This window comes from Neopsephotus bourkii, unplaced genomic scaffold, assembly GCF_033783945.1.
Source record: "Neopsephotus bourkii isolate Nb327-2 ecotype Australia unplaced genomic scaffold, CSIRO-AGI_Nbou_v1 NB_1663, whole genome shotgun sequence".
Lineage (NCBI taxonomy): Eukaryota > Metazoa > Chordata > Aves > Psittaciformes > Psittacidae > Neopsephotus > Neopsephotus bourkii.
The window spans coordinates 701,844-716,552 of NW_026902137.1; the positions used below are offsets into that span (position 1 = coordinate 701,844).

At 48.2% G+C, this 14,709-nt stretch overlaps 1 protein-coding gene across 3 annotated transcripts in view; it reads left to right on the plus strand.

Moving 5' to 3' along the window:
- Nucleotides 1-14,709, plus strand: part of TOX2 (TOX high mobility group box family member 2) — a 139,306-nt gene that overhangs the window by 105,141 nt on the left and 19,456 nt on the right. For 2 of the 3 annotated variants that reach the window (XM_061375471.1, XM_061375472.1), the window contains one exon: nucleotides 10,101-10,340. The exons of the other annotated variant lie outside the window; for it this stretch is intronic. In XM_061375471.1, coding sequence (XP_061231455.1) covers nucleotides 10,101-10,340 — 240 coding nt within the window. The remainder of the gene's footprint in view (nucleotides 1-10,100; nucleotides 10,341-14,709) is intronic. 3 annotated transcript variants of the gene reach the window in all.

A 14,709-nucleotide genomic window follows, 5' to 3' on the forward strand; every position in this document is an offset into this window, starting at 1 on the left:
AAGTTACGGTTCTTGGGGCAGGAGATGGTGCTTGAGTTTCTCTTCTCTGTTCCCTCCTGCAATGAGGTTTGTACATGCAGAGTCATTTAGGCTTTTTGCACCTATTTTAAAAGTCTTCAGCATTTGCTATAATTAAAGACAAGAAAACAGTAGACTCTGCCTTCACTTTACATGATGCAGCAAGGTCTTCGCATTTGCAGCTCACAGAGGTTCCCCTCTTCAGAGTGGGTAAATGCTGTGATTGTCATTTTGCTGGTGGGAAACTGGTGTGTGGAGATTCAGTTCCCTGTCTGAGACTGCTCTGGCAGAGCTGGCTTTAGAAACTCTAGGTAGTTTCCCAACAAATATTTGGCCACAGAAGCATCCTTCTCCCTTGGATGAAGGTAATAGGTTCCTGGTAATAAGATACTCTTATGAGCCACTTATTGCAAACTAACAAACAATCCCAGCACTAGCTAGCCACAGAGGGATACCCAGGTGTGGGGCAAAAAGGGGACAGGCTTTGGCAGATGTGTAAGAGAAGTTACATGGTTTGTATGCAGATGTGGTGTCACCACTGTGGAGCCCAACTCTTTCTAATATTGAGGGCATTACTTGAGGAGTGGGCTGTTAAACTTTGCAATCTAAAAATGAAAAGCTTTTAAAATTCATTCACAGTTTAATCCCACAGGGATGATTTTTCTATGGAGTCTTCCCATTTTCCTGTTGTGTTCTAAAATTACTTCTTTTTTTTTTTCCTTCTTCTTCTTCTTCTTTTTTAATGCTCCATGCAATAAAACAGGGAGGTCTGTCATTACTTTTGAGTCTATTACTTTATGTGAATGCAATATCTAAAATGCCTGAAAAGAGCCAGGAGAGACATAAACCAGAGTGAACTGGCCTGAGCAGAGGGGCTTCAATAAGCTACAAGAGCTCAGATGTAGACAGATATCTGGAGTAGAAAACAGTTCTGGGTGGCCTTCAGGGCTGGTGCAGACCCTTCTCCACTCCCAGGACCATCTCAGCCCCCTTGGCCCCTACAGTTACACACCTACAGATATTTCTCATCTTCTCTTGCCTTTTTCCCCTTCAGAGCTGGTTCCTGTTGGCTTTGCTTTCCTCCTCTTGCCAACACACAGGAAGGGGATGTGACTATTTTATTAAGTATCATACCCCCCATGTGTTGGCAGGGAGCTCAGGGTCTGATGCTATTTAATTACCTCCCACTGTCTGTTACAGGGAATTCTGGCCTCAGCTTTTGGGACGTGATGCTGTTATGCCTGGATGGGCAGCAATTGCCTTCATCTACAAATGGGTTTTACAAAATCGCTAAATAATGTATTCAGAAAACATGCTGGAAATTAATGGAATAGATTATTTGCAAACATGTTCACTGAATTATCAGCCTTGTTCTTTATCCATAAAATAATGTACTTAAAGAAAGAAGTTTATTGAATACGTTATTTACAGGCTGTGCTCCAGCTGAGCGCTGCAGGAGAACCATGGAGCTCACATGCAGCCCGGCTGCTTCCCAGTGCCAGGGGCAGTTGCTCCTCCTCACACACATGCATGCTCCAGGACTTTGCCTGCATTTTCCTGGACCGTTTTGCTCACCCTGACCTCAGAAAAGTGAGTTTGGAGAGGGATGTGTGCTGGCCCTCCCCTTCTCCCGTGGGAATAGTCACAACGGTTGTTTTGCCTCATGCAGCACCACCAAGACTCTGTGCTGCTCCTGGTGAAGAGGCAAAATATGGGTCAGAAAGTCAGTGGAGGGGAATTAAGGCATTTTGTGTAGTGTTGTCCACTGTGGTGCTCAGCTGTGGATCATTTAGGGATGGATGATGTGAGGGATCTAGGGATGGAGGGTTTAGACATTCTGCTTGTGAGTCAATATGGCAGCACTTCCCTTCACAGCCCTGCAGTGAAGGGAGTGGGACAAGTTCGATTCACCTCAGAGGAACTGTGTCTTACAGGAGGGCAGAAGTCTGAGCTCCTCATGTCCTGGAACAGCCCTCCCACCAGTCTTGGTTGCTTCTGCAGTTCTCCTGCACTGTCCATCCCACTGAATTATTCCCAAACACCTCCAACGCAAGCAGCAGGGGTTTTCCTTCTTTCAAGTCAAAGAGACACCTCCCACTAGAGCAGCTTGTTCCAAGCCCCTGTGTCCAACCTAGCCTTGAACACTGCCAGGGATGGGGCAGCCACAGCTTCTCTGGGCACCCTGTGCCAGCGCCTCAGCACCCTGACAGCAATCTCTATAATAACTCCACTAGCCCAGGAGGGAGGGAAGCACACATTGAAGCAGGGCTCCCACCTGGTTGTTACTCACTGGAGGCTGGAGTTACTGGATCTGGGACCCTCATGGACATCTATGCTGTACAAGTCCCCAACAATGCTCTCATTGGCAGGTGACCATGGTGGAGTGTTTTATCACAGGAAAATAAGAAGATTCAGTTCGTGCTGTACTGAGTTGTCTGTTCCTTTAGGCTGGGCCCTTCCAGCACCAGGAGCAATGAGAATGTTAATGGGGAACATTTCCTGTTTGCAAGCACAGGCTCTGTCCTGTTTCACACCACTGTTCTCACCCAGAAGTTACAGTACTTTGTCTTGGTGATGGAGTGTTAATGTTTGGATGATCCTTTTCCTTGTAATAGCAGGATATTGCAACACCAGGTCACAGCCTATCAAAGAGCTGAATACAGATTGTCAGGCAGGTGCTTTCCAAAAACATCATCAGTCCTGCCTGCCCTGGGGGCTGCAGGGAGCTCCTCTTCTGGGAGGAGAGGGAAACACACACAGGTGGGCAAGGCTGGAGAAGACATGGAGCAATTCATGTAGTAACAGAAGCAAAGCACCAAACATGGGGGAGGAGACAGAGGTGAGCACAGCTGAACTGGAAGAAACCCAAAGAGCCTTGTCTGGGGTCACCAGTGTGGCTTTACAGCGAAGCTTCACCTTCCAAACCATTTCATTTGAAACTGCCAATATTGGTTAGAAAGAGTCGGATTTCAAATTACGCAGCATTTAAAGCAGACTGTAAAACTTTCTTCTCTCATACATGTCTGCTCAAATGGTGTTTAAGTCATCAGGCTGAGCTGGCTTGTCTGCACAGGGCTTGAAATGAGTGACTGAGGAGCTCTTGGTGCTGCTAATGCTGGGATTTAGTAATTCTTGGAATATCGGGGAAGCTCTGGAGAACTAGAAAGAGCTAATGTGCAAATATTTAAAAAGGGAAAGAGAAGAGCCCGGGTAATTACAGCCCTGTCAGTCTGTCATCAATCCTCAGCAAAATAATGGAGTGGCAGATCCAGGCCTCAATTAATAAAGAATTAAGGAAAGGTAATATAATTAATGCCAATCAACATGGGCTGATGGAAAACAAATCCTGTCAAACTAACTTGATATCTTTTTTGATGAGATTACAGGTTTGGGTGATAAAGGTAGCAGTGCTAACATAATATCCTTAGACATCTGCAAGACATTTGACTTGGAAGCACAAAAGTATATTGAGCAAGTTGAACAATACAAGATCAGTGTTGCACAGGTTTGGTGCCTGTGCTTGTCACTCTGTCTGCCTGGAGTTTGTCATACTTTTGCCAAAGAAAGCATTAAATAATTACCAGTGAAGTTTGTAGATGATGCAGCGAGTAGGCAAGTGGCAGAAGATAGAGATGCAGAGCTTCTAGAATGGCCTGATTAACTCCTCACCAATAATGAATATGTGTTTGGAGAACTAATATTGTACCACCCATCTCTCAAGATGGGGACTCCTCTGCTTAGAGATGGTGGTTCTGGAAAAGGAATGTAAGACTGTTGTGGCTGCCCCATCCCTGGCAGTGTCCAAGGCCAGGTTGGACACAGGGGCTTGGAGCAAGCTGCTCCAGTGGAAGGTGTCCCTGCCTGTGGCAGGGGCTGGAACTGGATGAGCTTTAAGCTCCCTTCCAACACAAACCATTCCATGATTCTATGCAGGGAAGAGCTGTGATCTGGGGTGAGTGCTGGCTGATGGAGAAGTCCAAAAAGCATCGATAGCAACGAGCAGGGTGGGAAACTGGGAGAGAGTGCAGAGGACCACTCTTTGTCTTTGGCTAGAGCAGGAGGGATTGGATTAAGATCTGCACTGGTGAAGGGCAGCATGGTGAGAGCCCCTTGTGTTTGATGAGGAAATGCTTCCGTTTCAATATAGTTCCAAAAAATCTCCATATGCCCAAACACCCAAGCTGACACCGTCAGTTCCCATGGACCTCTGTGCTGCTGATGCTGCAGGGCCAGCAAAGCCCCATGGCAGCCTGATGGGGGAAACCCCAGGAGCTGGTATTGGGTGCTTGGTCAGCCTGGGGACCAGGAGCACAGGGAGTGACAACCATGGCTGGAAACCCCAGTGCACATAGAAAGCCTCTGCTGTATGATAAATGTCCCTCACCCATACAAAAATAACTTCATTCCTTTTTAAACCCTTCCCTCCTGTTCCCTTCGTATTCATAATAGGATGATCAGTGGAACCAAAGATGTGGCTGTTACTTTAAAGGATAAATTAGTTTGACTCTTAACTCAATAATTAAAACTGTTATGGCTATGAGCCTGCAGGGATAATGTACTATTATTATAGTCATTTGTTTCAATTAAATGCTTACTGATTTTACAATAGCAGCTGGGCACCTGTGCGAGATAGCTATTACTCTGAACAAGACATCTCAGATTCCAGCAGAAATTTGTCACTGCACTAAAGCATTTTACATAGACCATGAAAGTTTATTAGGAGCAGTTACAAATCGGGAAGAGGAGGGGTGGTAATTGGGGATATATTTTCTTATCAGCTCCTCTCTCTCCTGCTCTCTCTCTTTAAAGTAAACCATCTCTAAGCATTTCAGCTATGCTGATGCGTTTACATTTCAACTTCAATGTGGAAAAAGCCTGCTGGGAAAAATTTTCTTCCAAGCTGTTCAGCAGATCATTTCTCTCCCTGGTTGATTGTGATTGTAATGGCTTGTTCTCAGGAACAAACCTAAGGAGGCGTAAGATGTGCCTTCTGCCTGCCTCTGGAATAGCAGCTCAGCCCATCCATGGGAATTTGCCCCAGGCAGGATCAAGTGGGGTCATAGAATGGTTTGTATGGGAGGGGACCAATGGTTTGCATGGGAGGGAGCTCCAACCCCTGCTACGGGCAGGGACACCTTCCACTAGAGCAGCTTGCTCCAAGCCCCTGTGTCCAACCTGGCCTTGAGCACTGCCAGGGATGGGGCAGCCACAGCTTCTCTGGGCACCCTGTGCCAGCGCCTCAGCACCCTCACAGGGGAGAGCTTCTGCCTAAGAGCTCATCTCAGTCTCCCCTCTGGCAGGTTCAAGCCATTCCCCTTGTCCTGTCCCTGCAGGCTCTTGTCCCAAGCCCCTCTCCAGGTTTCCTGCAGCCCCTTTAGGCACTGGAGCTGCTCTAAGGTCTCCCCTTCAGGAGCCTTCTCTTCTCCAGGCTGCCCCAGCCCAGCTCTCTCAGCCTGGCTCCAGAGCAGAGCTGCTCCAGCCCTCGCAGCATCTCCGTGGCCTCCTCTGGGTTCACTCCAACAGCTCCACGTCCCTCTTGTGCTGCTGCCCCAGAGCTGGATCAGGGCTGCAGGGGGGGTCTCCCCATAGCACAGCAGAGGGGCAGGATCCCCTCCCTGAGCTGCTGCTCATGCTCTGGGGGGGTTCTGGGCTCAAGGTTCTGGGCACATGGGGGGGTTCTGGGCTCAAGGTCACACTGAAGCCAGGTCATGGGGAGCTTCTCCTCACCCAACACCCCAAGTCCTTCACAGGGAAGCCCAGCAGGAAGCCTGGTGGTCTCCATGTTCCAGCCGGTGGCGTTTTGCCCCTGCCTGCTTCTATGCCATCTGCCCACTCCCGCTGGTCTTGGCCAGCATGTGCTGTTTGTCAGCCTATTTTTCTGTCTTTCTTAGGGTTAGCTCGAGCATTTTGTAGGCCTGATATGCATATTCATTAAAAAAATTGAAATATTGTGGGGAGAAGAAAAAAACCCTGTCTTTGAGCTAGCACAGCCTTTGGGAATCTGCTAAGTAAGATGCACTTAATTACTTTAGCTGTGACTACATCACATTTCACTCATGTTTCCTCTGAGATGCAAAACATCTTTCAGAAGAGGCTGCAAACATGTCCCAAGCCTTTTGTAGCAGCTTGGGGTGAGTCTGTTGTGCTGAATGCCTGCGATGGAGACAGGATCTGACCTGGATCTCGGAGGCAGCGGTCCTGGTAATGGAGCTAATCACATTTGCAGGGTGGTTATTTAATTACGTGTGTGTTTCCATGGGCTTTACAGGGATGCTGAGTGTTTTGTGGAGGGGAAAGGAGCAAGTGCAGCCCCGGTGAGCTAGATGCATCCCACAGGACCTTGTGCTGTGGTTGAAGAGGTTGTTTCCTCTTGTATGGGGAATGCTGCTTTCCTTACCTTGTTCTTTTCAGGCTGCCTTCATCACGATTTCATTCATTATGCTGAGGCAGTGGCACAGGGTGCCCAGAGAAGCTGTGGCTGCCCCATCCCTGGCAGTGTTCAAGGCCAGGTTGGACACAGGGGCTTGGAGCAAGCTGCTCTAGTGGAAGGGGTCCCTGCCTGTGGCAGGGGTTGGAACTGGATGAGCTTTAAGGTCCCTTCAACACAAACCACTCTGATGTTATGGTTTTATTATTTGCTTTCCTAATTAGGGCCATTTGCTGCAGGGGAGCATCTCTGAGTCCTGCTCCTGGGTCTCTCTTTCCTGGGGTCTTTCTTGAGGGGATGTACTTTGGGTGCAGGACTGAGGCCCCTGATATATCTCAGTGCCTTCAGGGTCTCGCAGCAGGAATCAAGATAAACCCTTTCCCCTGCTTGACCAAAGGCCATCAGCATTCTAAAGCCTATGGCAGCAGCACTGGAGCTGTGCACAAGCTCCTTGCCCTCACTTCCACCCCAAACATCTTACAACTGGAGCACACACATGGCTTTTCCACCACTGCTCTTTCATCCTGAGTTCACCTCCTGGTCCTGCCCCTGCACACTGTGGTTAGCAGGGTTGGATGCGAGGAGCATAGTTACAATTGTACATGTCCTGCAAAACCTCCTGCCCATGACGAGAAGAGGTGGAGATGTGGAAGAATGAGAGAGGGTGTCAGAAGCAGCAATGCTCAGCAAAGGTTGTAAGTAAATCCACCACGTTTTAATGGTGTCAAGAAATAGGCAGCTGCTTGAGAGGAGGCTTCTGGGCTAAGATGTCCCAGGAGAAAGGTCTGCTTTTCAAGAGAAGGCTGTGCTTGGGTTGCTATCAGCTGGAGGCTTCTGTGTGGGTTCTCCAAGCCAGAGTTCAGGTTTCTGTTTTTTCTACACAGGAATATTCAGCAACATTTGCAGCATGTGTCCCATACCCATAATTGCACTCCTGGACTTGTTCTGCTCTGATGCATAAATAACATGCACCATAAAGGAAAAAGGGTATGATTACATATTTAATGGATAAACAGAGCCGTTGTGGTCTATTGGCCACATAATAAAAGTTTCACCCCAAAAAAATCTCTTAATCCAGTGTTTACCCAAGAAACTGCAAATGGGAATGAGCTACTTTAAATTCTGCCATTTTTAAGGCACGTTTCATAGCCTTCCCTGTCTCTAAAATACCCATTCTTCTAAACTTTTTCTTCATTTAAATTTAAAATAAGGACAATAAATTATTCTTTGCCTTAGCAGCTGCCAGATCGTCTCCAATGTGAAAGATCTGGGTTAAACTGACAAAATCCAAGACAAAATAACCTTTTTTACTGGAATTTGGGAAGGAGCTTGGTGCTTGCATGGTAGGTGGGTGCAGACCCAGGTCCCCATCTCTGCCTGTCTCACCCTTGGCCATTCCCATGATATTTGCAAATTCAACTGCTATTGCAAACACTGCCTCTCTGATGCCTCCTGTGCTGCCTGAGCCTGTTGTCCATCCCCATCTTGCTTGGCTGCAGCACACACATCCTCGAGGTCTTTTTGGCCAGGGTTTCCCAGGCAGCAGTACGTGGCAAGAAAAGGCCAGACCTCTGCAATAAGGCAGGTTAGCAGGGCACATAACACTTGTTATAATTCATGCAGCAGCAAGTTTCCCCAGCACCACAGTGGAGCAAAGTCAGCCCTGATGCCTCTGTGAGCTGGTGTTTCCTTGCAAACACCAAGGCCAAGGACAGTAATTCAGCGTGGCCCCAAGTCAGCCTTGGTCAGACTCAGTGTGCTGTTGAAGTGCAAGACCTCAGAGCAGCTTCCAGTGTCTGAAGGGGCCTAAAAGGGTGCTGGAGAGGGACACCTCATCAGGGACTGTAGTGATAAGACAAGGGGTGATGGGTTCAAACTGAAACAGGGGAGATTCAGGTTAGATATAAGGCAGAAGCTCTTCCCTGTGAGGGTGCTGAGGCGCTGGCACAGGGTGCCCAGAGAAGCTGTGGCTACCCCATCCCTGGCAGTGCTCAAGGCCAGGTTGGACACAGGGGCTTGGAGCAAGCTGCTCTAGTGGAAGGTGTCCCTGCCCATGGCAGGGGTTGGAGCTGGAGGAGCTTTAAGGTCCCTTCCAACATAAACCAATCTGGGATTCTTCCTGCAAGTTAAATTCCTATAGTTCATAATTAATACAGAGAAAAGGCATATCTAGGGAAATCTGTTCCCCTGACTCACACTGCAATGATGGAGAAGCTGAAGGAGAACAGAACATGCTGTTGGGTGTTGTGTAAAGCTCTTGATTCCTGACCTGCAGCAGTAAATATGGTTTCGCATTGGACTTACTTCTTCTGAAGCCTTCCAAGCCCTTGCAGGTCTTCCCTGTGTTTCTTTCTGTGTGTGCTGCTAATGGAGTTGGCAAGCCTTCCCTGGTAAGGAGAGATCACAGTTCAGTGGGCTGATTGGAAATGAAGATTGCTAATAAAGAAAGCCTGGGTCTTTAAACTCATGTTAACGTTAATTCTGTTAGTATTAAACCTGGCTAAACAGGGTTGCGTTAGATGGGCCTTGAAGCAAGCTGCTCTATGGAAGGTGTCCCTGCCTGTGGCAGGGGGCTGGAACTGGATGAGCTTTAAGGTCCCTTCCAAACCATTCTATGACTCTATGATTTGACATTTCTTATTAACTATATATATATATATATATTTCATTTTGATTTTTATTTTTCTAGAGTGTTGGGATCAGCAGCCTCAGGAGGCAGCACGGGTGTTGGTGGCCTGTGCCGTGCCCATGCATCCCAGCAGCTCTGTGTGTGATTAGTCATCTTTCAGTCCCATCAGCCATCCCCTCACTCTCACATTGTGAGGATAAATAAACATGTATTAGGAAACTCTTCCTTTCTGGGGACAACTCCATCACTTGGCCTCCTCTTTTATCTCTCTTACCTACATGTGTGCACACACAAACATAATTTTATTGGCCATTGTCTGGATTTCTGCTCCATTCATTTCAAATGGGGTTGGAACTGATCTCAATATTTGAAATTGGAAAAGCTATCTCCAGGAGGAACTGTAATGGGGTGGTGGCCACCATCAGGGCTTGCCCCAAGCATTGCAGTGCATCTCAGGGCATGTTGTGGGGCTCAGGGACATACAGACCTCTGGCTTGCTGTCAGTGTCCCAGCTTTGGGCAGACCATTGTATTGGGAGCTGGAACCTGTGGCTTCTGTGCTTCCTGCTCCTGGGTGTAACCCCAGCAGCACTGGCAACTTGACAGCTGTACAAAGGATGCAGGAAGGTTGTGATACCTTTATAAGCTCAGGCAAGCAGCTATTTTTCCACTTATGTAGTTACTAAATGTCAACCAAAGTGTTGTTCAGAAAGAGCGTGTTTGGCTCCATGGCCTCTAACGCTGCATTGCTGATGTACCAGGGCTGGTTAACCAGACCTGTGTACAAAGATAATTGATCACCTCTGTTGTAGTCCTTGTGGGCAGGATGATGGCAGGAGCAGAGCCCTGGGCACATGGTACTCAGTGGTTGCTCTTGGCTTATTTGGAAGGAGGCAGAAGGAAGACTTTACCAGCTGTGTAGAATGATTTTTAATCAGTCAATAAGAGTTTGTCTTAAAGTGATTTGTCAGTGTAATAAACAAATAAATACATTTTTCAATGACAAAGTGATATTCTCCTAACTCAGATCCAGGAGATGGTCCACTCGGATGCCACATCCTATGAGTCCAACCGTCAAGTGCCCCTGATCAATCGGCCTGGGATGTTGGCCGGCCCCATGAGCGCTCTCAGCCAGTCCCAGCTCATTTCTCAGATGGGGATACGGAGCGGGGTAACCCACGGGTCCCCATCGCCCCCAGGAAGTAAGTCTGCTACACCATCTCCCTCCAGTTCTACTCAGGAAGAGGAGACAGAGTCACATTATAAGGTACGTGCAGTCATGCCTGTTTTAACAGACAGTGAGAAAACAGCAGATGATGTTTTTCAGTGAGGGATAAATTGAGCTAAATAAGAACACAGCCTTTTGGTGTTTTCTTTTTAAATATATATATCTAGTGGGAGACTTTCACAAGGATTGGGGGATTATTTCCAACCTCGGGTGAGGTACAGCATGGCAGGCTAGCACACATAGAATCACAGACTGTTTTGTGTTGTGTTAAAACTCATCCAGTTCCAAGCCGCCACGGGCAGGGACCCCTTCCACTGGAGCAGCTTGCTCCAAGCCCCTGTGTCCAACCTGGCCTTGAGCACTGCCAGGGATGGGGCAGCCACAGCTTCTCTGGGCACCCTGTGCCAGCGCCTCAGCACCCTCACAGGGAAGAGCTTCTAAGATCTAATCTACTATCAAATATCTAATCTAATCTAACACATGACTGGTTTGTGCAAGCAGCAAGTTTGGCAATGAGAGTCAGGCTTTTTTCTCCATGGCTTACCAGGTCCATCAAGCTGCAGTTTCCTCCAGTGAGGGTTTTGTTGAGCAAAGCAGGTTCAGGGCTAAGATTCTGCAAGTGCTTGGCTGCAAAATTAGATTGCTGGTGGCAGGTTGAAGAGGCTTGAACGGGGATGGGAAATAACAGAGGGTGGGTTGAACTGAGCTCACCAGACATGGCTTGTTAAGGAAAACCCCTAGAAATTAAAAGAGGAAGAGTCTTCTGCATTTTAGTTCATCCAGGCAGTGTTTTAGGTGGTCAGCAATGTCTTAGTGGCACAGAGTCTGCCTCTAGAGCCAACACATCTGCTGCTGAACATGGCATCAAGAAGCCCAAGTTTTTCTTGTGGTTTTGGGGACATCTTGGTTGTTGCCCATCTTTCTCAAAATGCACCAGCAAAACAAACAGCCCTTGCAGTGTGCCATGAGTCTGTTATTTACCGAGGTCAATCGCTGGACTCCCTGGGGGACTTTGATTGTGTCCCATGGAAAACCTTCTCCTGGAAGGTGCTGATCCAAGGACAACACCAGAACTGGTATTGTAACCTTGTCCTGCACAGACAGATGGTTGTGACAGGATCTGAATGTATAACCCCAGCAGGCAACAGTGAGGAGACTGGAGAACTTGAAAAGCACTAGGACTGAGCAAAACCCTTTCCCTTTCAATGGAAATCCAGGCAAATGTACTCCCATCACTCCTGCAGCTTTTCATCCATTGGCAGCTTTCACTTCAGATCAGGGTATTACAAAGCAGAGTGCACACTCGGATGCAAAACAGCTTCAGTGGACTAAAAGTGCACAAAGAAGGGATACAGGTGATTGAAACCAGATGCAGTTTCTCAGACTCTGCAATTCCACATCTGGGGGACACTACAGAACGAGGTGTGCTGCTGGACCCCATGGTCTGCCACCTCCCAGGGTCACATCACACAGCTCCAGCGGGTACCTGGGAGCTCGAATCTGTCATGTCAGCAGCAAATGAGTTTCAGCTTAGTTACATACAAGGTTCTCTGCCTCTTCAGTATCACCCAGCTTTCATCCCGGCCAGCCAGAGATGCAGGAGTCACCAAGGAGGACATGGCTTTGGGGTTGGATCTTCTGTTCCTGTTGAGCCAGTGATGGCTGTGGGGGTAGGAAGAATTTGGAGATGTCCAAATTATGACAACTTGCAGACACAGGAATTCTTCCTAATCCTAAAAGCATGCTCTCCTCATTTTTATGTCCAGCAAGAAGGCTGAAACAGGAGTGATGGATTTGATGGAGGAAGGAGACCATAAGTGCAAAGAAAGCAGAACCACATTGTGGCCTACAGGTTTCTGTTTGCTTTCTCTATCAACACAGCTGCTCTATTCACCCAATGGTCATATTTCATATGGCCGTCCAGGGCCTTTCTGCAACAAGTCATCAAAGCAACATCTAATAAGCAGAAATTAATCTTATGACCAAGAAGGTCACACATCAAAGAAATGGGTCTGGTGCCAGCAGGTAGTTCAGGTCCAGCAAGTCCTCTGAACCAGGAAGCTTATGATTTTAGGAGGTCTGACAGCCACACTGATGCATTTACCTGCTTCATTTCTTCAGGGTGTGTACACATGCATAGGAGGAAGAGGTAGTTACGGCCCAGCTTCCAGATGGAGTACTGATGTCTCTCCATAATTACTAAAATCACAACATCCATGGGGTTCCTGCTCTTCACAGGTTCAACATCTACCAGTTTATGTGATCACATCTCTCACCAGTGAATTGCCGCAGTCCACATCTGGTGTTACACTTACCTTCTGCTGCCTTTTGAGAGTAGGTCCATGAAGGGGCTGGTGGCCACACACCTTATCCCACTGCATGGGCCTTCACAGTTGCTTTGATCATGGCTCATCCTTTGGGGGATGCACTTGCTTTGGGGCAGCAAAGTGCGAGCTTGCCAGGTGTTGCCTTTAGCCATGAACATGGCTGAGGTTGTTGAAGCATCTTCTGCAGGCCAGGGCTGGCTGGTTGTCTCAACCTGTGCTGCATCACACAGCAAACCCCAGGAGAACCAGGAAAAGCCCTGATTTGCTCTGCTCCCTCTTGGGAGCTGGTGGCTCCAGGCAGCCTTCCAGCCAGCATATGTTTTCCATACAGATGTTTGCTCTTTGGTGCTGCCTAAGCAGGACCAACTGTAAACCCATCTCCATGTCTGTGGTTGCACTTTGTCTGTTTCCACACCATCACTCGGTGAATGGCTCAAGAAGAGCAAGTCACCCCATGGCTCTTCAGTGAATCAAAGCACTACAGTTAGTTAAAATGGCATCTTGCTTGCTAATGGGCTGAAGCCCTGTCATGCAGGTTTTTGATCCTAATAAGCTGCCCTTTCAACCCCAGGCCTCCCATTCAAGCCCAATTGGGCAATTTGAAATTAAATGCAATTTCTTTTTGTCTCTCTGCTCATTCACTAATGGTCACTGTCTGTTTGACAAATGTCACTGCGCTGATACTCAACTTAATGACCATTCAAGAGCTGCTGAGTGAAGAGCAGGAGTACTGCTGCCCTTTCCTGCCCATGCCTGGCCTGTACCAGCTGAAGGGAAGCCTCTTAAATCCCAGTGCTTCCAAGCACGCAATCAAACCCATCAGGAGAAAAGGCCTCTTTCCCCCAGCACTCGCTGGGAGGCCCAGGTTTTACACTGGTTTGGTGGTTTGATCTATGTCAATTAATTTGTTTTAATGTGGTTTAGACCTAAAAGTGACAGCCTAGGTGACTTCTTAAGTAATACCATTAGCCTGTGCCCCTGGTAAGACAGGCACTGGGGGTGGCAGGTGAGCACTTGATGCTGGAGTGTGGTGGGTCTGCAGGCAGAGGTGCTGGAGCCCTGTTTGCCCTCGAGGATGCAGAGATCCAGGCAGAAGCAAATGGGAGAAAATGGTTTTATTCTCAGCCGTGTTTAACCTCTGGTGCATTGAGTTTTTCCTCCGCTATAAAATAAGGATAATGGTGCTTCCCTGTAGTGTGAGCTTTCACTGACCGCAGTCAATGCGTTGAGAGCTTTGATTTATGTCCAAGTGCTTTCCAGGGGTCTTTTCCCTTGCACACCATCACACAGAGGCATCTGCAGTCCCATACATTCAACACACTGCCCAGGGCATCCTAGAAGAGGCTCAGCTGTAGGATCTTCTTTCGGTGTTACCTTCATTGGAAGCATCCCTGTTTCCAGCATTGCTGTTCTACCTCCCAGCTTGCTCTCATGCTGAGCAGCCACAAAGTCCAACTGCTGTTGCCTGTGTCCTTCTGTCCTTGGTTCAACCACCCACAGGGCACCGAGCATGGATACAGCCAGACCAAGCCTGCATCCAGGCTGGTTGTAAGGTGTGAGCAGTGCATGCAAAGTGTTTAATACATAAGAATAAAATAGGGGTACCCACCTGTTAGCAAGGTGAAACGGATTTCTGATGGCCCCAGTGTGATGGCTAATGTGGTGCTGGTGCTTACAACCCTCCTGCCTAGGGAGAGGGGATGCTGAGGCACTGGCACATGCAAATGTGGGGGCAGCCAGAAGCAACTTGCAAAGGGGGATTATTGGGCTGGAAATCAGAAACCAAGTCTGAAAAAACTCATGGGCTGCTAAAGGGATCTGGGTGGGAATCAAGGTGTTTAGAGAGGTCCCTGAGGAGGATCAAGGAGTGAGTGAGCTTGTGCTGCCTGGGAGGAGGAGGATGAAGGGGGTGACTGAAGATGAGTGTGGAAATCCCCAGCTTTGGAGCACTGGAGCAGAAGGGGTGAGCCCATGCTGTGAACAGGGCTGTGAGAGGCACCCAGCAGTGGTTTGTGTAATGATCCTATGGGCTCTTGGGGGCCAAAGAGACACCCAGGGCTGCTTTCCCTCCTCATTACACT